The 24740-nt window shown below is 46.0% G+C and overlaps 1 protein-coding gene across 12 annotated transcripts in view; it reads right to left on the reverse strand.

Moving 5' to 3' along the window:
* MTSS1 (MTSS I-BAR domain containing 1) overlaps window positions 1-24740 on the reverse strand; it is a 160887-nt gene that overhangs the window by 130147 nt on the left and 6000 nt on the right. For all 12 annotated transcript variants that reach the window (XM_070481562.1, XM_014854028.3, XM_014854025.3 and 9 more), the window contains exons 2-3: window positions 7442-7503; window positions 3699-3772 (exon numbers count right to left, since the gene is read on the reverse strand). In XM_070481562.1, coding sequence (XP_070337663.1) covers window positions 3699-3772; window positions 7442-7503 — 136 coding nt within the window. The remainder of the gene's footprint in view (window positions 1-3698; window positions 3773-7441; window positions 7504-24740) is intronic.

Here is a 24740-nt window from a genome sequence, read left to right on the forward strand (position 1 = left end):
CTAAGTACACCAAACACCTAGACACTAATTCTTTGTGGCCAATAATACAAAACAACGTGTGCTTTCATATTAAACACGTGGTTTATTCATTCCAGAGTGCAAAAATCAACAAAATATGGACTTGTATTAGGTATTATGGCACTAATAAATTCTTAAATCCCATTACAGTTTAATTACTAACCTAAATATATACATTTAATAGCAACTGACAATTTCGTTTAAAACAAATGAACAAAACAGGTCTAACATATTTCCACACTCTAACAATAGTTATATAAGGTCTAGATCGATTTTTCTCTTATAGTGACCAGCTTTAAAAGTTTCTCCTAAATAAATGGTATTAATAGCTAGAGTAAAATATTTGCTAAAAAAGACAAAGAACTTTCAGAGCTGTTGCCTTTGGGAAACAATATGGAATGCTAATATTTTGGAAACCGGAGACCTGCAAGCTTGAAATTCTGGAGGCATGCCCGAAAGAGATGCAGTTAAGAATAACTGTTATTCCCTTCTATCATTTCCAGCAAGCAGGACTCGAAAAATACATCAAAGGGCTCTAAGCAAGAGACTGGCTTTCTGTAGAGAGTAGATATCAAACTGTAAACCGTATTAGAGCTACAGCCCCTAATGACCTGAAGCCCAAGTGTGTCTGCTGCTGGCCAAATCAGGCTGAAGCATTTTCTACAGATTCATCACTTCCTTGGTGATGCCTACACCACTAAAAATAGATTATGCATAGATCTCCAGAAGGATGTATACACAGGCATTAACTGCAGCCTAGCCTGTAACAGTGAATAAAAAGGAGGTAATCTAAATATCCCTTGAGAAGAATGATTAAATTGTGCTATATCCAGACAGTGAAATTCCATTTGGCCACTAGAAAGAATGAGGTAGATCTCTAGGTACTGACACAGAAACATAACGAGAATATGTGCAGTAGAAACACAAGAACACATATCTTATGGGCCACCTTTTGAAAACGATCATACAGATATCATACTTTATTCCATCTATCATTCTACACAGTGTTCTGCAGTTAGCTTTCTTCCTGCCAGATGTGTTTGTTTATATATGCAAAAAAGTCTATAAATGACACTAAATCCAATCCCTGCAAGGGGTACATGAAATTTTTAAACTAAAGAACGTGTTTTTTTCCTCAATTTTTAAGTAAAAATTAACTGACTCAAAATCACTTCTGAATAGCTTACAGAACACACAAGAAGAACATTCAAGTTTCTCTTATCTCCATAAAATATACCTTCTATCAACCATACACTTTTTAGGTCACGTGAGAGTTCTCACACTCTGACCCTCAACAGAATCTCCCCCCAGTACATACGGCTTCTAGACATCACGAGATGTATCCAGGCATTGCTAAAAATGACCTGAAATCAAGTGGTTTAAAAATATATCAACGTGGGGGTCTGTTCACTGTGGCATTTGTCTTTTGTCAAGGACATCACCTCCAGGCTCCTACTCGACCTCCATCCCCGCCACAGAGAGGCTGTTCTGCTTTCTTTTCCCACAAATAATTGCTCTGGCTTTCCACCCTCAAACCATGAGAACTTGCAGGCCCTCCAGTTTCCCACTGAGAACCACTCTGGGGAGCGGCCTCTGCAAACACCCAGCAGGAAATTGTGGAAAAATCAGGGAATGCGTCTCTCTTCCACCCTTTAAGACTCATCCAATAATTAAACACTAAAATACCAAAACTTCTTATTGCATTCAAAAATGCAATGCCAAATATCTAAGTTCTTTCCAATAGCAGAACAAGTTTTTTAAGGAGGACACATTCTGATGACTATTCTAGAAAGACATCACTATGACTGACAGGTACAGTTCCAGATACTGCTGAAGGAGAAGAAAATATTATAAGACAGACCCAATAACACTAACAGTGGTGAACACTGGCTTAAAGTTAAATTCTTCTTCACACTTGTATATTCTAAACATTCTAGAATGGACACAAACAAACTATGTAATAATTTTTTTAAAGGGCTTAAAAAAGATACTGATTAAGACTCCTGTCAAGCTGACAAACAGGCTGAAGAGGCCACTGGTCTGATGTCCCCATGACACTGTCCTAGGAACCTTTGGAGACACCGTTGGCATCTTGGAAATGAGGAGAAATATTACCTCCCCTGAGGGAACTTCCTCGACTCCCTGAGCTAACTGCTTACTTTCCTATATTCCCTCAACACTCCGTTCTACCACTATTACTGTCCCAAACATTATTTCTACACTGAAATTCTTTATGTGCACATCCCATTTTCCCCACTCAACTGCAAGCTCCTCCAGGACAAAGAGAGTAACGTACTGATTTTTCTGGTCCCATGACAGAGCCTGAAATATTAGCAGTTTCTGAGTTTCTTTAATGAATGAGAAGTGTCTTCACTGCAAACTCATTTGAATATTTAACTATGCACCTATGGTAAATGGGTACCTACTGAAACCCACTGGAGGTACCTATCATGTGCTTCACAGAAGCTCAGCTCTCGTGTGACTGGGAGCGGTCCCCCAATACCTGCGCCCAACACACACATTTTCCAATGTCACCCTAACAATGACGAGAACAGGCATGCAGGTGTCAGTGCACAAGCAGACCCAGAAAGATAAGGCAAAAAGACAGGCAGGAGAGATTCTGTCTGTTAACGGAAGGAAAGCACCCTGCTTCGAACAGGAGTCTCTAAATTATGCATAACGTCATTTCTTTTTTTTTTTTTAATTTTCTTTTCCAAGGAAGATTAGCCCTGAGCTAACACCTACCAATCCTCCTCTTTTTGCTGAGGAAGACTGGCCCTGAGCTAACGTCTGTGCCCATCTTCCTCTACTTTATATGTGGGACACCTGCCACTGCATGGCTTGCCAAGCGGTGCCATGTCCGCACCTGGGATCCGAACCAGCAAACTTCAGGCCGCCGAAGTGGAACGTGCACACTTAACCGCTGCGCCACCAGGCTGGCCCTGCGTAACGTCATCTTTCTAACGATGGTGGTGGGTAAAGGTGTATGCATTTTCTTCTTTATACCTTTCACCTGCTATTGTTATTTTTGTATGATTCAGTAGTCACTAAAACCATTAGAACTTTTCAAAAGATTTCCCTTTGTTCATTGACTTCATAAACATACTTTAAACACCTACTGTGTTCTAGGCACTACTGTGGGGTTCAGACACCAATAAGTCCTGATCTCCAGCTCAAGGGACTTGCAGTCAAATGTGGGAGACACACGAACAGATACAACACAATAGGACACTACTTATAAAATGGTTCCTTATTGTATGGAAACCCAGAAAAATGGTCTATCCAACCATTTTCACTGCTTCCCATTCCACAAGGGAACAAGAAAAACCTCAGGCCAATCCATGTGAGGAGGGAAAAACACATCGCAGCCAAATGCACAGCTCAGGCTCTACAACCAGCATGTCATGAAAAATGATAAAAAAAAAAAAAAAAAACACATCATGCCACCTCATGCATAAATAGTGGTTTCTGTTCTTTATTTTTCATTCTTCTTCTCATAAGCTTTATTATCTGGAGAACCGTCGGCAACTTTTAATATGTGGAATCCCACAGAGTTAAAAAAATTAGAAATATGAGTCAGCTGAGCTCTGATAACTGTATCTTCTCAGAAAGCCACCCAAGGGCAAAAGCCCCCATGCTGAATTGAGTTAATGCTGGAAGCCGTCCCTCCATCTGCTTACCACGTGTGTTGGTGGCCATGTCAGCCACTTTCTGAAAGGCATCCAAGAAGGCAGCTGCTGCTACCACTGTTGTCCTGAAACGCAAACAGATAACAAAAGCATGAGGAACGTCTCACACTAGCAAATTCATGACAGCTAAAGGGCTACAACCGCTAAGGACTGAAGACAGCCTTCCAGGAGCAACAACTTGACGGGACACAGGGGACCACCGGCTTTGCAGACCCACTGTTTTCTTAGGAAGCGTTTCTTCTTTTCATAAGCACCCTACCCCAATAACGTCCAGCTCGTTTGGTGCTAGCCAGTAAATGCTAGCCATTCTTCCCATCTTATTTCACCTGAGAGTATAAAATCATTACTAAGCAAAATTTCACTAAGGAGGAAGACAGGCGTTTCTGCCAAAAAGAAAAATATCACTGAAAAATATAAATGGTACAGGTGAAATTAATTTTAGAGTGGGAGAACAACATAGATACATGGATTGGGAGAAGGAATCTTGGAGAGACATCACCTTGTTCACGCAATCCATTTTAGAGATGGGAAAACTGGGACCATAACTACAAAGTGACTCTCGAGATCACTGGTTCAGACCAGAGCTGGGACTAGCAGCCCAGCAGGACTCATAGTCCTGGGCTCATCCCACTACAAGTCAAGACCCTGGCTATGTGACTTTTCCCCCTAAATCATAACTATGATGAAACTGAGATACTATTTTTTCAACCGTAGAATGCTTATCTCAACTAGATCTCCCGAATTCCTAAAAGCTGAGAATGGGGAGAAGTTACTAGACTCATTTGCTCTCCTAGATCTTGTTTTGAATTCTTCACATCCTCTTGGGCACTAGGAGATGGCTTGAGCACTCTGTGGTCTACTGGTTCCTAGAGTCCGGATCCAAGATGTCAGTCAATGAAGAGTAAGCACCATTCCATGCCAGGGCTGTGAATGCCCAGAACAAGCCAGCCAGCCCAGGACTCACATGCAGGGACTTTACAATCGAGCTGACAGCCTCATGCTAATTTCCAAGTATTTCTCATATGCATCCAGCCTTTACTGAGAATTCCTAAGAATGCAAAGTGGCTGAAGGAAGATGAGAATAAGGACTAGAAAGGAAGGAGTTCAAAACAGAGAAAGAAAAGAACAGAACAGAAAAGGCCTTTAAACATAAGCAACAGCGGTTATGAAACAAAAGGATCCTGGAAAGGGCTGGGAGTGGTCCCTGGGAAAACCTGGGCAACAGCCCCCTAAAGCCAAACTTCAAAACGAGGCCTGATGATGTTTTCCAGGAGATCAAGGAAACATTCTGCTTAAATTAAAAAAAAAAAATTAAAAAGACATACACACAAAACAGAAGCAAAAAAAAAAAGCACTTCGAAGCTCATTTTTTAAAGAGTTGGACATCAAATGCAAACCCTGGACAAGTTAGCTTGACCAAACACGCTGGGATTTATAAATGGCTCATTCTGATTTACAATTAATATCTGACACAATGGCTGGATTTATTCGCATTCAAGTCAATGCCAATCACCCAAATTCAGTAAGCCAGCAGTAGAGGCGCCTTGAGTATTACATGGCCACCAGGGCTCCACTGACGGTGAGGACGGTGGTCAAGTGTGAGGAATTAAGAGCTTTTAAACAGTGCCTCCCAATGAGTCATATTTCACTGACTGCTGTTGCCACAAGACATCTTCGCCCTCTCCGATGGGGCAGAACAAACATGGAACCACCAGCCGCGGGAAGGAGTGAGGCAGCTTAAATACTCCAAGACTTAACTGCCTCTTCTACAGTCTTATCTTTATCCTCTCTCTCAAACAGAAAACTCAGCCATGTACACGAGGACCCTTTAGTGCTCTTGGTCAGCTACTAGTAGTTTGACAAAATAAAGAAATGGTCCTGCCTGCAGGAGGCCTAAATGTTGCTAAAAAAAAAAAATAGGAAATGTACTTTGTACCACTGGGGATAAGAAACGAGTGCTTTACGTCTTACTTTATGTGCTTAAGACAGCTAATCAGTGAATTATTTTAAGCTTTAGGTTCTTCATTGGTAACAAAAGGAAGAGAGTCTTTTCCTTGGTCAACCCTGAAAGCCTACCAGAGAATTAAGTGAGGCCGGATAAGAAAAAATGTGTGTGTGGGGGGTGTAGTTAAATGTTTTACTGATTTACTCCAGGAAGAGACCTCCTACAGGATAGAGATTAACCTATTTGAAATAAATCATAATAGTGGCAGAGATGGGGGGTGGGTAGGTGGTCCCTCATCTTATTGGTGAGGCAGCTGAAGGCCCAGACGAACGGGGTCACACTCTGAGCAGAGGAGGTTGGATCTGATCCAGCAGAAAGTAACTGCAGGTTTTTAAGCAAAGAAATGGTAAAGGACTTGACAAGTGGAGAAGGGGCCATATTCCAGAGCTCACTGTCCACTGGGATGCCCACGCATGGCTCTGGAAATCCCAGGTTCATGGATGGCAATCTCAGGCCCCAGGAAGCTGAAGGAATGGAAGGGGAAAATCCATCTCTCCTGGATCAGGAGAGTTTTCTCTCCTGATCTCCAGGGGAGCCATGCAACATCCAGTCCTATGGCTAAAGCTCTGGGCAGTAACTCCTGATGTCCACGGGAAAAGGACAAGAGTGTCAAGTCATCCTTCCCTCCTCTCTCTGTCATCCACATGGCTTTTTATCCTAGAAAATATCTACCCGCTTCATTCTCTGGACAACATCCTTATGTCAAAGCAACCAATGTCATCCCCGATTTGCCATGAAGAGAGATCATGAAAACAATTGCTTTTTTAAATGTCCCATCCTTCACGGAACACCCACTAACTGCAATAATACCCCTTCTCCCCACTGACTTTAAAAGCATAGAGCCTTAACAAGATGTTGACATATTCCCTATCTGCTATCAAATGATATACGAACAAGCACAACACGAGGCAACCATAATCGCCCCTTAGAGTACATCAGCATTAGTTTTTTAAGCAGCTTTATTGAGGCATAATTTGTAATACCATAAAATTCACCCTTTTTAGGTGTATGATTCAATGATGTTTTAGTAAATTTAGAGTTATGAACCACCACCACAATCCAATTTTAGAACATTTCCATAACCCCAAAAAGATTCTCGGTGCCCAACTACAGTCAATCTCCTTTTCCACCCCCAGCCCCAGGCAACCACTAATCTACATCTGTCTCTACAGATTTGAGCTTTCTAGACATTTCATGTAAAAGGAATTATACAATAGTCCACACTAAGTTTTACGCTCTTTCTAAGGAGAGGCAGTAAGCAGAATGGACTCTGCAGCCAGACTGCCCGAGTTCAAATCCGTGCTCTGCCATTTGCTACTAGCTGTGTGACTTTGGACAAGTTATTTAGCTTATCTGTGCCTCAGTTTCTTCATCGGGAAAATTGGGATAATAACCGTACTTACCTCTTGGGGTTGAGATTTAATTGAGTTAACACATGCCTGGCACATAGTGAGCGCTACATAAATGCTGCCATTTACCACCTTACATATAATACCTGACTGGACTCTCCAAATTCCTGTGGAAGGTGGCAGAGCAGATATGAGTTCAATTTTACATGTGAGCATCAGGACATACGGCTAAGCGGCAATGCTCAAATCAGAACCCACTACATGCTTCCTTATCTGTAATGGGTTCAAAACTAACCCGAATCTGCATTTTGTGTCCATCCTACTCCATTCTTCGTCTAAGGATGTTGCCCTGTTCCTGGGGACAACGTGCGTCTACTTACCGAAGCTGAGACTGTAGCTTTCCTGCTTTGTTTATGAAATCTTCCCAAACTGGATAGCTCCCCTACAACAAAACAAAGCCATCAATCAGTAAGTCCCGCTGTGACAGACATCTGATTAAGACAATAACAGAACACCCAATTCCAACTATACAGGTAACAATCCGGGCATGCTCTCTTCCTTTGCAGTCTGTGAGATGTTGCCCAGACTGTATATAAATGTATTGGCTCAGGAATGGGTTTATAAGGTGCTCAGTCCCTGTAATCTTGTAAACACTACAGACACCAAGTGGAAGAAGTTTGGCAGAATCTAACATATACATCGATGCATCATTTTTTGAGTCAATAGATGGTGGGTCCAAATTCAAGCTGTGCAGAACATTTAAGGCTCTACCGTGAATCACCTGATCATGGCCTGGCTCTTCTCACCCTCATTCCAAATGGAGGAGGAACTAGAGTGACTGGGGCTCCTCTCCAAGACATGTGGCTGCTGGGAAACATTATGAGACTACCAGAATCTCACGGTTGGAAAGTTACCTAAATATAGCCACTCAGCTGATGGCTTAGAGCCCAGCATGTACATACAATATGACAGGTGGTTCCCCAACACGCTTCAGCTAACAAGGAACTCATCACCCTCCCATAGCAGCCTACCTATATCTGCCACCCTCTCCTTTATGGCCATGGAGTCCTAGTTCTAACCTTCTGGGGACCCTCAGAGTGAAGACCAAGCCCGCTTCCACATGGAAGACTTTTCCAAGAACTGAGGATAACCAGCACATTCATCCACACCTTTCCTTCTTTCAGCTCCCCAAGTGCAATTCCATTTCTACAGAGGACCCTGTTTCACACCCCTGCACGCAGTGTCCTGGGGACATTCCATTCCATCGTGTCTCTCTGCTCTTCTAAGTATGGTGCTCAGACATGAGCTCCAAAGTGCAGGTGCAATCCTGCGTGGGGCAAACCAGAGGGGGGTCTCACGCCTCCCTGCACATGCATTCAACTTCTGTTAAGATCAGGCAGCCAACCAACCAAAAGGCAACGCAAAATAAACCCAGACAAGGGGAGGCCACGGTTAGAGAAGAAGTGTTTGGCACTGAATCATTTAAATATAGAACTAAGATTAAACACCTAGGGGGTAACGGTTGCAGGATAAAATGAAATGTTATGAACCTGGATACGGCCAAAATAACAAATGCGACCTCCTGATTTTGTTGTTAAGGAGAGAGGGAGAAACTATCGTGAGGTTAATCATCTCTCCTTTCATTACAGAAGCCCAATCAAAATAGTCTAAAACTGCAACTGAGCTAAAATAGATGATTTCACCTTCCTGATGGTTGTCATCATCTTTTTTTCTTACCCTTAGTACACAGGTTCTCAACCTCACCACTACTGACATTATATACTGGATACTTTTTGCTGGGGAGCTGTTCTGCGCATTATAGGGTATTTGGCAACATCCGTGACCTCTATTCACTAGAAGTCGTAACTCCCAACCCCTGGTTGTGATAACGAAAAATGCCTCCAGACATTGTCACATGTTCCCCAGAGGCAAAATCGCCCCTGGTTAAGAACCACTGCTTTAGAGGAACGTCTGAGAAACTGATTCCTTTTGGTGAAGAAACATTTATCTGAAGTCCAGCAATTTCTTCAGTATTACGTCACTTCAGTTTCAATTCTCCTGCTACGTGAAAGTAAAATTAAATGTTTTTATTTTGAAAATACCACACACAGCAGGAACGCCTTATTATAAAAGTGCTTATGCCCACATTTCTCTAGCTATCAAATCTATCTGAAAATGTGCATAGAGATGTCTGGAAAATTGTCTACCAAATAGAAAAATGGGCTATTTCTAGGAGCTAAGATTTGGACCAATGTGTTGCTTTCTTTGTCGTTATTTTCCTCTATGGCATAGCTGTGTGTGTGTTTGTGTGTTTATAGAGGTCATACCATTTTTACAAAAACAATAACATCATTACATTAAAAAAAAACCCTTAAGATCAATTTAGAGGTTCTGGCAACAGCAGCACCATGCATTTACAACCCACCCAAACCCTGAAGTCTGTTTCACACAAGCTGCCAGATTACACCCATCAGTTCTGCATTTCTGCACTGGAGACCTGCTTGGCCCACCCGCAGGTCTCTCGATTTATTCCTCCAAGCGAAAATTTGCTCCCACGGGATACTAAGCTACACCAGGTCAGGGATCCCATCCCCCTGGCTCCTGGGAGAGGCCTTCTGCAGCTACACCTGAGCTACCGACACCAATACCCACGCACTGGTCTTGTCACCATACTGCTAAGCCACAGAGCCTCCATCCCATGTTTGTGCCCTGGGAGTTTCCTCAAGCCCAAAGCAGAACTTTATATTAATTTGTATTGAATAAAACCTTACAAGAGCTCAGGCTACCATTCCAGGTCCATCCAGACATCACAGGGAATTCCAACTATAACACCTCATCTGCTCACCACTTTTTTATCAATTCCAGGTATGAAGGCCCCTCGTACATCTACACCCCAGTAATTAAAGGGCTAAGAGCGGAAATCAGAGTCTCTAGCTGGCCACTAGAGATCTCTGTCCAGACCAACATCAGTTAGCATCCTTAAGAACACAAGAGCTCAACCAACCAACTACAACCTTATCTGGCCACTCCTTTTCTTCCTGATCCCAAGACAGTAGGAAGAGCTTTTTGAAAAGCCTGAGGATGTTTAGACACAATGACTACCAATTTCTAGCCAAAGGTACCATCATCTCTCATCTACACAAAGGAGGACGGGGGAGCTGGGCCCTCTTCTCCCCAGCATCCATCCGGGAGCCCCCAGAGAACGTCACTGAGATGATCCATAGTCCTTCTTAAGGAAAAGGTGAGGCACATTCATTGAGAACATGCCCGAATGGCAAGAGGCCTGTGCAGAGAGCACTGAGTCCTGAGTTCTAGCCATGGCCTTGCCAGTAAATTATTGGAGGAGGTCCCTTTACCTTTCAAGGCCTGTTGCTTATAATGATAACTAATAAAACAAATCATCCCACCACCACTATTAAACACTGACATCACTAAACACTGAAAGAATGTAGAGCTGGAATAGGGAACACAAAGTTGGGAGTCTAATCTCCTGGACTGAATCTTAGCTCTCCCATTTGCAATGGGACATTGGGCAAGTCATTCCACCTGTGCATGGGGATAAGTCACTACCTCACAGGGTTGGTGTGAGGAATAAAGGAGGGCAGACATAAAAAGTGCTCAGGGCAATGCCAGGCACACAGTAAGTGCTCAATACACACCTGATAGGACTGAGCCAAGCATTTGCAGGCTCCCAGTAACCTTACTCAGGATGTAGGGAGAAACGGTAGAAACTGAGTCAGACTGTCCACCTAGGCTGGCATCCCTCATTCTCAGTCCTAAGTACAGAACCAACTGTGGATAGCTGCACTGTGCATCTCACTGTCAGTTAATCATAGTTAAAGCAGAAACAGACGAGGCAGCTGGATGCACAGCAACAGAGGGTGTCCTTGCTGCTCCTAAGCAAACGGCAGGTGGAGTACTCAAAACCGGAGATGAATGTGCCTGCAAACAACCAGGGCTCAAATCACTTAAAAAACCACTTATCTGCCTCCACTTGGAGCCTCATTTCAGTCTTTACCAAATTAGCAACAAGAGGAGGGTCCCCTCTCTCTCAAGGGGTACAGCACACAGCTCTCCGCCTACGAACACCCACTCAGCCAGAAGAATGCTGCCACATGCAGCTCTCTCCTGATTTAACGCTATTTGACAGTCTATCACAGAGTGTCAGGCCCACCTGTGTGAGGCAATATATAATTTAATGGATTCTATAAAAAAAAAAAAGAAAAGAAAATGAACTTCTAAGAACAGAAGACAAAAACCTCCTTGTGGAGGAATTTTTTTTTTTAAGTGTGTAAATTTTATTAAAATTTAAAGGCAAGGTGATGTTGGGTTGTTCCAGATTTTTTTTTTTTTTAAGTTTCTTTCAAGGAAAAGAAAAAGTTTCTACCCACCTGAAAGTAGTTTTACTACAAAAATTCAAAAGCTTGAAGGAAGTGAGAAAGGAGAAGGGACTTGTAGAAAGATCGTAAGGTAACAGAAAAAGCCCTGGATTGTTGTAGACTACAAGACTTAGTAAAGGAGAGCACACTCAAGTTTCAAAAGAAACGTGCCGATCAAGACACTGGATGCACTGAGACCCTTTTAGAATTCCATATTCCAATTCCAGTACAGTCCTTATTTTTCTAGCCGGCACCGCCCACCAAGAAGTTCCAGAAAGCTCTCTCCTGAGGCCACGTTTCTGACTGGGCTCTTTTCATGTTTGAGGAAATCCCCAGGAATGTATTCCCACAGCCATGAAAACAATCCCAACACAGAGCCCACCGTGGAGGACATCAGAGGACATATAAAGGTTTCACAACTTTCCAGACAGACCAAAATCAAAGAAAATAAGGCTCCCTCGGAGCACCGGGTTCTGCCCAGGCCCAAGTCACAGGCAGAGCGAAGAAAGACTCTCCCCCTCCCCCTCCCCCCCCCCCACCGCCAAAGGAACCACTTGAAGTCCTTTGGAGAGGAGAGCGTGGGCAGGTTTTGAACCCGGGGCGGTTTGCTGAAAAGAGAACTCAGATCACACTGGGTTCTGAGACAAAAGCAAAGTCCCCCATCACAGAAATGGGAAGAGAAAGCGGGTTTGTTTACAAGCACACAGAGGACTCCCTCAACCAAGGTCCATGACCGTCCCCACTTCCTACAGCAGGAGACACGGGGCTTCCCCAAAGACGGGCTCCAACTGAGGCCTCTGCAGCCACCAGGGGGGGCGCCCACCACGCTCCCCACACCACACACGCCGCCTCTGATGGCTGCTGTCTCTGACCTCGAGGGGGATTCAACAATCTTGAAAACTCCTACTCAACTGTCACCACCCAGCTCAAATGTCCCCTCTTCCAGAGCATTCTCGGACACCCCCACTTCTCTCACAGCATGCAACTCACCATCTACGAGCCTCAGTCTCCCCCACTGATGGTGGGCTCGAGGACAGAGAAACGGAGCGAGGGAGGAAAAGCATTTCCAGTAAGAGGAATGGCTGGTGCAAAAAGAGGGAAGCGGAGAGGACAGAAGGGGGCTCTCTCCAGGGGACACTGGAGTGGCACATTTATGCTGGGGAGAAGCAGGAGATAGGCAAGGTGGACGAGGTGACTATGAGCAGCCTTCAGGGCAAGGTCCAGAGTTTGGTTAACCACAGATGGTATAGCAGAGGAAGACAGCGGTGGCCTTTTTTCAGATGGTGAGTGACCATAAATTCCAAACCAGTTAGGTGACAAGGGAACCTGGCTAATGGTCATATACCTGATGGCAGCGTGGTCCCCTGGGGTGTGGGGAGGAGAATGAAGTCATTTTCCCACTTCTGAGGAAAAAGGCCCATCTCATCTTTGTCGAGGCCCCAAGAGTTTGGGAGCCACCTAAACAAATATGCGAGTCAGCTTCCCCACCGCCACCCTCAAGATTGAGCTCTGGGAACACCCGAGTCCCTCTCGCCCTCTCCCTCCCCCTCCTCCACTTGCCCCACAGCCAGGAGGCCGGGCAGGCCACTTGCCTAATACAGGGCGTAGGACTCAGCCAGTGGCCACTCTGGCTTGGGGCTCTGTTTGGCTATGTTTTGTTTTGTATTAAACAGAAGCCCAGGATGGCATCCCACACACGGAGCAGAAGAATAAACTGTGTAACTCATCTGCATGGCTGGTTCACGGTGGCCCATAAATAATGCAGCAACTGCCTCTCCCAGCCTGGCCGCTGTGACAGCGGAACCTTGGGGCACAGCTGAGGGAATTCGACACCCCGCACTGCCACAGGGAACATGGAGGAGCCGGGAGCCATGGTGGGAGAAGGGGTAGTTTGAGAGGAGCTAGAGAGCCGGAGAAGACTTACAACGAGGACGAATACAGCTTAACTGAGAATCGAACAGGGACCACTTGGGGGGACAGGCTACAGGGAGGCGGGTTCCAACTCAAAAAGGCCTCTGTCCTGCCCAAAGGTGCCAGGCAGAGGCTGGCTCACCAGTGATTATGGCTGATGAGAACTCAAGTCTTGGGTATACAACTGGACAGGTAACGTCCCTCTTTTCACCTTGACAAGCATCACTGTCACCATCATCACCACTAAGCATTACCATTTTCTAATCAGTTGCTAGGTGCCAGGTACATAGACCAGCATTTCTCAAACTAACTTATATATTCATCACCTGGGGATCTTGCAAAACTTCAGGTTCTGATTCCCTTGGTCTGAGATGAGGCCTGGATGTCGTATGTTTAATCTCAGTGATGCTGCTGGTCCACAGACTACACTGAGGAGCACACGTTTACACACACTCTTACTACATACTCACAACAACCCAGCGAAGCAGGTGCTGCTATTATTTCACAGCTGAGGAAACTGAGGACCAGAGAGGTTGTACCTAGTGGTCCAGGCTCAAATTTGATCCCAGATCTGCCCAACTTTGAGGCCTAAGTGCTACCCCGGATTCTGGGAAGTGCAAGCAGCAAGATGAGCAGACCTAGCCTCTGGCCCAGCCCCAGGGCTGCAGACAGCTGCTCAGGAGGAAGGCTGGGTCCTGCAAGAGCCCAGACAAAGCAGAGCAGAGGGCAAGGGCTCCCCCAAACACACCACCCCCGATTACAACTGCAAATGCCCTGGGAGAGCTGCAATGGCACCCTAGAAATGGTCAGGATCCTCAACCATGTGAAAAAGAAAACATGAAACATAAAACAAAGAAAAGTCCCTTGTGCAGAAAAGCCTTGACAGAAATGCACCAGAAATGTTCACTGCTGCTGTCCCTAGCGGAATGATGATGGGTAATTTTATCTCATCTTCGGGTTGTCTGTGGAACTGATCTGCTTCTACCAGGAGATGGGAAAACCTGTCTGGAGCATCTCCACAGGCTGCTGCTGCCATCAGGTCCCTCTCCAGGTCTGCGGGAACCTCATCAGGGTGAGCCCAAGGAGCGCAGCCCACAGCACCCCTCCCCTGCTTCTTCTAGGTACACACCTTGATGAGCTCAGACTTCAGCGAAACAAAAAGCAGAACTTCAAGAGGAGCCTGGCACCTTCTGACTTAAGCAGGAGTGCCTCTGGATTCCTTGCTTCTTCAAGCGCAAGGCAGGAATCTGCAGCTTCCAGAAGTGGGTGTGCAGGATGAAGGGCCCCTGAATGCCTGTGACAGCTTTGTCCCCAAAACCACCATTCCGCACCCCATCCTGCAGAATGAAGGGTTCCCAAGATTTTCAGATGAAAGGCACTGTGGAAGCCCATCCATCATAAAAACCATTCCTGAGCTTTTATTCTCTGATTGGGGCTGGCCTAATCCACTAATTATCCCTGTCCATCAAGTGGATGATAGCCTTGGGGATAATCAATGGTTGCTTCCTTGCACGCCCACCCTCACCCACTTGCCCAAGCTCATCAGCAATAAATATGCTTAGGAAAAGGAAGATTTAACCACAAAAGGTGCTCCCTCCATCCATCCTCCCCTCACACCCTGCTCCTTTTGTAACTATAACACCGTAATTAAGTCAAGGACATCAAGCTTCTTCTTCCTCCTGTGTTATGAGGTCCCATGTCCAGCATGTCTGCTTTCTGACATGTGGGTAGGTCTCCACTTTAAAAAAAGAACCGAATAGGTATGTCAACCGTAACTTAAAAAAAATACCACTTTGAAGATTTCTATCAAGAAGCATTCCTTTGTCTATCTTGAGCCTTCTAAGAGAAGAGCTACGAGCCACATGGACTTCAATAAATTTAATTACAATGACATAAAATTAAAAACTCAGTTCCTCACTCAAGTGCCCAATAGCCACATGTGGCTAGTGGCTACAGTACTGGACAGTGCAGACACAAAACATCTCCATCATCACAGAAAGGTCTACTGGACAGCACCGGCCACAACATGACAGTCACTCTGGGCCTCCTTGGAGTGACGTACAGCTGTAACTAGGTCTCTGGCTCTATTTTTTAACTTTTGCAAAACTGGTGTGTGTACCACGCTCTACATTTCTTTGAGAATGGAACCCCTCTCTTTTTCCATTCCCCAAATTCATCCTGCCCCCCACCAATTTCCTCTGCCATGATATTTCCTTTATTATTTTAGATGGTCATCTGGAGCCATCCAGGAATCCAAATGTATTTCATGATCATCATTAAGAACACCACTTCACATTTACACAGCGCTTGAGAGCGTATAAAGGGCTTTCACAACTGCCCTGGGAGGACGGTTAGCAGAATAGGCATTTAACACTTCCCTTTTTCCATTGGAAAATAAGGCACTGAAAGCTCAAGTAATTTACCTAAGGTCAGGGAAGGCTGTGCCCTCATATCCAGCTGATTTCATGAACTGCTCCTAAATTTGCTCAGTTCTTTTTAAAACTAAATGGTTCCATGGGTTCACGTAAAATTTACGGCTTCTCCACAACTGGAAACTTGGGAACTCAACGTCTACCCACCTCATATAGGGGCCGGCTGCTCCTACTCAAGCGCTGGTAAGAAATGTTCATGTCTATTTAAACTTCCCCAGAATAATAAATATGTATCTACCCACCATAACCTTTGTCTCACTATACAGAGTCCAAAGCTTCTGCTCCATTTGTTTATTCCTGTACACAAATGTCCACATGAGATAATGAGCCTAAGAAAATACTTGGTGACCTGCACACCCAATAAAAACGCTAAGCGTTATTACCATTACTCCACGTTGGCCCGCCTGGACTCACCCACTTCTCCCTGGAGCCTCCTCCCTCTCTGACTTGTCTCCACCCAGCTCCAAAACCATTTCTGCATTTCAGGGATTAGTTCCTCTTGGGAGCCAGCTCTCCAACACCCTGAAGAGATACACAAGCATCCACGCCCCTAGAGTGGATCAAGCACATGCTTCGGGTTCTGCTCTCCTCCACGAGGACCTCTGTGTTCATCCCATCTTCCCTGTTAAACTGTAAACTCTCCCCAAGGCAGCATGATCAGGTTGTCACATCCACCCTGGGGAGCAATGGCCTTACCACACTGCGCACACTTCGTGTGCTCGCCACCTTCCACTCAACAGTGCCTCCTCGGCAACCCCCAGAGCCCACCCCCGGCTGCTAGGAATGATACCCAGGTGGGCATCACCAAGAGGGGCGAGCACTGTGTTTGTTCCATCTATAGTCACCACCTTTTTTTTCAGTCTTTCCACTGAATGTCCTTTTCCCGGGCTGCACAGACAGCCCTGATGGGCAGCCATATTCCAGCGTCTGAAAGGACCGGTGTGGTCTAGCGGTCAAGAGCACGGTTCTAGAGTTGGACCACCCAACTTCAGATCTAGCCTCTGGGTGACCTAAGTTACTTAGTCACCCGGTGCCGCCCTGGCTGCATCTGTAAATGATGCCCATGGTAGACCCCACCTCCAAGACTGCAAAGAAAGGAGGTGAAATAACGCAAGTGCTTAGGAGGGTGACCAGCACTTAGAACTCAATAAATGTCAGCAAATGCTATTTTAATGAGTCAACGTACAATGTCAGCCACCCCGACCCTGGCATTTAATGAGCACCTACTATGCACAGGCACCGAGCGGGGTGTAGACCATACAGAGATAAGGGTCAAAGTGTTGAGGAACTCGGGCTAGTAGGAATCTCAAAGCCTTCAGAGGGCACCACACTCCAAAGAGGAAGTCCTAGAAGGTGGGGTTGGCACAAGATTCTGGAGGGGGATGATGCCTCCACCTAGGTCCTAAAGGATAAAAGGGAATTTTCCCCGCAAAGAGGAAGGAAAGAAAGAAGGGAGGGAGGAAACATTCCCTGCAAAGGAAACAGAAGTATAAAGGAAAGGAAGTACAGAAGATGACGCTGTGCTCAGGGACGAGGGCCATTTTCTTCCCCTGGAACACATTCCAGGTGGGTGCACTTGTGGCGGACTGTGTATGGGGGGCGGGGAGAGCAGGGGCATCCTTCTGATTCACTTCGTGAGCTGCACAGGAAGCTCTTGGTGGCTCACTCCCCCTTCCACCTACTCACAGTACAATCCCAGCTCAACCTACCAGAGACTGAACAGGAATGTTCGCTAACACTACAGAGGCCTGAGCCCCAGCCCAGACGGAGACAAAATCTCTGGGGAAGGGGCCCAGGAATCTGCATTTTAACGCCCTCCCCAGGGGATACTCGTGCTTGCTAAAATCACATACAGTGAGATTTGAGAAATCACGGCATTGGATAAGACGCCACGTCCCTCTGAGGCCTTGGAAGCTGTGACCTCAGCAATTTCTCAATCCTAATGTCCAAGTCCAGCTCCAGAAGTAATCTCTGGTGACGAGCATTCACAAATGGGAATGTGAACTGATACACGCTTTCGGGAAGGCATTTTGCAATGGGTTTCAAAAGCCATGAAAAGTACACAACTTTTGATCCAGGATAAGTCCTTCAGGGGAAACCATCAATGTAAAGCAATATCTAGCTACAAGGATACAGTTATTGCAGTGTTGTTTATGATTGGTAAAAAACCAGACACAGCCTAAACACGAACCAGTACGGAACTGGCTCCCACCTCAGGGTCTTTGCACCTGCTCTTCGCTTGCCTGGAACATTCTTCCTCTGATATCCACATACTTCATAAGCTGTTCTCTGTGGGGCCTTCTCTAACCATTCTATTTAAAAATAGCAACCCTACCCCTGCCTTCTTTTTCCCCATTGCCTATAATCCCACTAATATACAAGAGAATTGACTTCTTCAATTTGTCTGTCCCCACTCCACTAGAATGTAAGTGTGAAGTATCCCCAGCACTTCACACAGCACCTGGCACACAGTAGGTCCTCAAACCTATGTTGACTAAATGAATTAACTTACAGACATACGAAACAACGGAACACCCCACAGCCATTAAAACTGACACAGCTTATAATTACACGCACAGAAAGGCAGCGTAAAGGAAGAGTTAAGAGAAAAAAGAAATTTCTGGCACAGCAGAGGCCGCATGAAACTTTGTCTAAAACATGTGTCCATAACCCACTTTGTAATCAGGTGGTTATGCGTGACTTTTACTTTTCACTTAACTGAGGTTTCTAGTTTTTCTTCCATAAACTTTATATTACTTGCATAATCTTTGAGAAGTAATCCCCCGTGAAATGCTCTCAAAACATTTGCTAATTTTCTTTTTTTTTTAAGGAAAAAGTTTCCTCCTCAGTGACTTAATTAGGGTGCCCCTAATTAAGGCCAGCACAACATCAAAGAGGCCAGGTTCCAGGGGACCCTTGCTCCAAGGTCTACTTCTGGTTGCAGGACGACCTCAGATCCTCCAGCAGCAGCTTGCGGAGCCTCCAAGCGCTCAGGGGCCATCCTCGATCTGCTCCTGGCTCTGCTCCCCGCTCCCTGCTTCCTATTGGGGTGCCTCATCCAATTATTCAGGCCCCAGATCACATCCTGTCGGAGAGCCGGCTTTGAAGGTTCAGTAAACAATCACTTCAAAACAAAGACGGACCATTAAAGCAAACTCAAAGACTTCCTTAGTGGCTGCATGCTCGGCCCTGAGGCCCAGCTCAAGCAGGCCAGGCCTCAGCGGTGACACTCAGGTCTCCCTGGGAACTAATCTCGAAACATTTCCCGCCTCCTACTGCAAGCACCCCCCCTTCCTGTTTTGCACTCAGCCATGTGGGGTGCAGAGCCGTTACTGGGGCGACCCTGATGGAGGAGGTTTCCCCAGCAAAACAAACATGTGTCTTGTAGTTGTCACCTTGGACGACCGTGTCAGACCCTCAGGTCTCCCGCCCCCACCCACTCTCCACATACTTCCCTCTGGTGACAAGTTAGAGGCACGTGCTGGGTGAGTCAACTGCCCAGCGATTTCGCATGCTGGCTGGGTCAAACTCCTGTTCAAGTAGAGTGAGGTCCCTTGAGTTTCCTGAAGCGACTCAGAGAAGAGCCTCGATTTTTATGCTTTATCTGGTTCGTCCTGAGTCCTGAAGGTATCGACAGAACCATCATCAGAGAGATCAGTGAAACACACCCGTTACAGAACCTGAAAAGGAAATCCTAAATGCCGTGCTGTGACACACAGCCCAGCGCGGGGGATAAAAGCACAGGCTTGGAAGCCAAACTGCCTGGGTTCAAAACCCAGCTGGCCCTCTCACTAGTTGTACGATGTGGGCCAAGAGCTTAACCCCTCTCTACCTCAGTTTCCCCATCCGTCAAATGGGAAGGACAGCAGTAACTACCTCACTGGGTTCTTGGGAAGATTAAGAACAGTGCCCGGTTGTGCCACGTAAATTGCTTGGTAAATAAGTAAAGTAAACTCAGTTCCCAGCTTGGGTGTCACCTGTACCAAAAGCCTCCCATGACTCTGTCCCCCAATTCAAAATGAGAATCACAGCACCCCCCCACCCCGGGACCCCCACAAAACCTTGCGCCAACATCTAGCGTGGCGCCCATCACACCGATTTCCAATTACTCATCTGTTCCTCTTCTAGACTAAATAACTTCAGGGCGAGACAGACTGTCTGTCTTGTTCCCAGGTGCATCTCCAGCATCCAGCAGTGCCCGGTACGAGGCAGACACGTCATCGTGTTTGTTAAATATGGGTACTGTGTTCTCTCAAATTACTTATAAGCTGAAAGTTGAAAAGTATTTCCCTCTTGTCTCTACGGCATCATCAAAGCGAAGATGCGGGCTTCTTGTGTTTTCTGAAACCTTCGAGCGCCACCATGGGCAGGGTGCTCTGCTAGAAATTACCAGGGTGGCTGGACAGATACATAAGAGCATTTCACTTAGCATTTATTTTACACTAAGCCCTTTACATATACTTGCTCCTTTAATCCTCAACAACTTCAAGAGGGAAGCATTATTCCTCTCATTTTACAGATAAGAAAAAATCAAGCCTCAGGGAGGGAGAGTAACTTCCTCAGAGTAACAGAGCTAGGAAGTGGCAGCACCAGGCTTCAAAGCCATGGGGAGCCGGCTTAAAAGGTAGACTGGAATAAATACTACGAAGAATCAACACAGACTATGAAAAATGCCTAAGGGTATCCGGCTTGGTGGAATGAAGAGGGACCAGAAATGAGGGAACCTTCTGGTGGAGCCTCGGAAGGATGAGAAAGATTTCAACAGGCAACAATGGCAGCGGGAGGGGTCCTCCGAGTGGGAGGAACAGCAGGAAGGAAGAGCACAGCATGTGTTCAAAGAAGACGGGGAATCCAGATTGGAGAGCACTGGGCACGTAGCAGGCTACACAGCTGGGGCCAAACTACAGGGTCCTTGAATGCCAGGCTAAGGCAGGTGGGCCACACTCAGCAGAGAGAGAGGTAGAAAGAACACAGATATGGTGCAGGCTTGGGAAGCGACAGAAGCTCCATGTGAAGCTGCTGCTGCTACAGCGCAGGCTGGAGGCAAAGGAAGCCACTTTTCCTGGTGGTCACTCTAGAAAAAGAAGGGAGACTCAATCAATGTAGACAGAAAAAGATGGCCCTTACAAAGCAAATCCTCTCCCCTTACCCCGGTATAAACATCTCTAAAAGACTTGTTTCTTTCTTTCTTTTTGTTAGGAAGATCAGCCCTGAGCTAACATCTGTTGCCAGTCTTCCTCTTTTTGCTTGAGGAAGACTGTTGCTAACACCTGTGCCAAGCTCTATTTTATGTGAGATGCTGCCACAGCGTGGCTTGAGGAGCGGTGCTAGGTCCAGCAGGATCCGAACCCGCCAACCTTAGGCCCAGGCTGCCCGAAGTGGAGTGTGTGAACTTAACCGCCAAATGACAGCCCCCAAAGACTTTTTTTTTCTCCCCCAAAAGCATTAAATTAAATGTCCTAAGGACCTCAGGCCAGCCCTCCCCTCCCGTTATACAGAGAGTGAGTTTGCAAACAGAAATGCAAATAGGCCCAGCTGAGCCAGATGAGGTTGTAATGAACTCAGGAGTAATTTACTTAGCACAAAAAAAACCTCAACTTCTCCATTTCCTGCAACTGCAAGCTCTAAATACAGCTGGGTAAAGGGTGGGGTCGTGTTTGCCCTAAGAAGTGGCCGAGATAATTACTACACTGATTTGAACACTTCTTTCCCAAATCGACACGACAGAATCCTAACAGCAGCTAGTACTTGGGTGCGTGTCCGCCAGGCGCTGTGTGAAGCCCTTCCCAAGTACTCTCTCGTTTCAGACTCCTCACAAGAACCCTGTAAGGTGGGTACTGAATCAGACCCATTTTACAGAAGAGGAAAATGAGGCTCGGAGAGATGAAGTAATTTGCCCACAGGATTTAAAACCAGATCTCTTGGACTCCAATGTCCACAGCAGCCCCAGAATTTCTATATGAGGAGTTTAAGGGGCAATGATGTGGCCAGAAGGAAGCAGGTGGGCCGGAAGCTGTGTTGAGAAGCAAGCACACTATTTTTTACTTAGACTCTGTTATAGATAAGCACTGTCCTCTCTGGGAGCCACTAGCCACATATGGCTATTTACATTTAAACAAATTAAAAGGGAGTAAAATTTAAAAATCAGTTCTTTGGTCACACTAGCCACACTTTGAGTGCCCAGTAGTCACATATGGCTAGTGGCTAACGTATTGGATAATTTTCATTACCGCAGGAAACCCTATTGGAAAGGACTATTACAAACCAATTAAAAACAGCCAAGTATTCTAAAGATGCTTTCTGTTGTTATTTTTGTATTTCAATTTATTTACCTGAATGTCATTTCGCTATAAATTTATTTACTTATTTATTTTTAGTGAGGAAGATCAGCCCTGAGCTAACATCTGTTGCCAATCTTCCTCTTTTTGCTTGAGGAAGACTGTTGCTGAGCTAACATCTGTGCCAAGCTTTCTCTATTTTGTATGTGGGATGCTGCCACAGCATAGCTTAATGAGCAGTGTGTAGGTCCATGCCCAGGATCCAAACCCACAAACCCTGGGCCACCCAAGCAGAGCGAACTTAACCATCACGCCACCGGGTCAGCCCCTGTTTTTAAGTGCGGTAAAATATACATAACATCAAATTTACCATCTCAACTATTTTTAAGTGTACGGTTCAGTAGCATTAAGTATATTCACATTGCTGTGCAACCATCTAAAGATGCTTTTACTCAGACTTAGTAAGGTTGAGGAAACACTGTAAGGGTGCTGGAATTGTGTATAGCTCAGTGGTTTTCAAGCCTGGCTACAGGTACCAGGGATTGCTTTTTAAAAATCCTAAAGCCCAGGATGTACCCCAGAAGCACTGAATCAGAACCTCTGGGGAATAAGGTCCAGGCATCTGTGTCTTATGGCTCCAGGGACTCCAGCGGGCTGGTCCCTGTAACCGTCCCCATTCTACCTGCCCAGAACCTCCTCCTCTGGCCAAACCCACTCCCTCCGGCCCCCTGGAAACCCCCGTCAGGTGGGAGGTGGCAAGGGAGTCCCTGGCCAAACCTGCTGTCCATCTCCAGGACTCAGGAGGCTGCTGACGCTGAGCAAGCTAATACTTTTCCTGCTGTCCAAATTCTTCGAGGGCAAGAAAGCAAATAAAAAGACACACAGCTCAAAAGGCACTCAATTGATTTTCTTTTTCACCCACTTAAACTAGACAGGAAAAGAAAAACCACTTAGAAACTATGACCAAGGCAGTACATGCCAAGAATCAGCACAGGAAGGACTTTTTTTTGGCAATCCCATCAACTTCTCCAAACCCAGACTTGTAATGGCTCTACCCACTCAACCCAAACTGGAGGCCTACCGGGGGACATAATTAAATACAGAAAGCTCTTTTTACAAGAGAGTTCCAGGGCTCGACACAAAATGACTTCAAGGTAGGGAGTTCTCTTTAAACTCAAAGTCGTTTGGACTTTGGGTGAACTTACTTAATTCAATAATTAGCAGAGGCTGCCAGGCTCGCACAGTCACCAGCCTCAGGGACCCAGGGGCTACCCCAGACGTACAAACGCAGCCACCGGGCAGTCACGGAGAAGACTACAGGTGCTTTGTATGGGGACAAGGGTGGGAGGCAATACTGACTTGGCCAGATCCTGGGCCAAAGGCTTCTTTCCCCTCCGCACACCCGGGGGAAGAGGAGGAAAGGAAAATGCTGGGTTGTCTGTTAGAGACGACTGGTAAGTGGGAGAAGGAAGAAAACCACAATATGTCGATATATCATCAATTAAATGATTTCCACAAAAGTGACAGCCAGATGGGAGCCGCCCACCCACAACAGTCCTCACAGCTTCTCGGCTCAGGCTTCCAGGCGGGCTCTGGGCTAAAGGCACAGACACAGGACCCTGATTTCTTCCTGGAGTCTCTTCAGGACCCAGGCAAGTGAAATGCCATCTTCTAGAAATAAATCCACACCTCCTCTCTACCGTAGGCATGTTCTAAAGAGCCCCAGTCTTAGGATCAAGTAGGCCAAGGGCTGAACACCAGTCCACCTCACCATGGCCTTAGACAAGTTACTGACTCTCGCCAAGCCTTAGTTTTCTTATCTGTAAAGCAGGGTTGATGTGAGGATGACATGAAACCATGCACGCCAAGCACTGAGCACAAGGCCTGGCACATAGTAGGTTCTCACCTAGTCCCTTCCTGCCCTCTGTTCACCACATGCAATGAATACTAGGCACCTACTGTGTACCAGCTGGCAAGCCAGAGCATCTTCAACTGGGAAGCAGGAGAGAGGACACAGCACCATGCCAAGGCCTTCCCTGGGCTAAGAGGTAGGAAACCTTGACAAGGGGTGGCCTGTTCTGGAATCTATGCTGGGTGGGTTTTGGTTTTGCTTTTGGGGGTTTTTTTGTGTGCGTGTGGCACATACTCAGATGAAACCTTCCGCAGTCTCCCGCTAATTCAAGGGAGAACCTCGTCAATCAAATACAACAGGCTTCCTCAACCAATTAATTTACTCCATTTGTCTCTGGTTTGCTCCTCTGTAAAGCCATAGCAGCAGTGCAAACTGTAAATCTGAGTTAAACTCCTGAAGGTGTCAGTCAGTTCCCTTTAAGGAGCCCCAGATACTTCTTATCTGATGCCCTGCTAAAACTGTCCTTTGGCTTTTGTTTGTTTCAGGAGAGGAATTTCTTTGTTTTGCAGAGGTGTGGGTTTTGGGGGACAGTGTCCTGAAGGTAATTCCAAGAAGTAATGGTGAACTTGAAGTGATCTCATTTTTCCATACCCATTTGAACATGGTCTCACTACAGAAGGAATCTTGCCAGCTCTCACCCATCCCCGGGAAGATGGAAAAAGCCTAGATGAAAATCATAGATAAAGAGTCTAACAGATCGATAGTTCCAACCTTTTCACCCTCCAAGCATTTCAACAATCTCAAATGAGCTAGCCAAATTGACGTAT

This window comes from Equus asinus, chromosome 12 (assembly GCF_041296235.1).
Source record: "Equus asinus isolate D_3611 breed Donkey chromosome 12, EquAss-T2T_v2, whole genome shotgun sequence".
NCBI classification, from domain to species: Eukaryota; Metazoa; Chordata; class Mammalia; order Perissodactyla; family Equidae; genus Equus; species Equus asinus.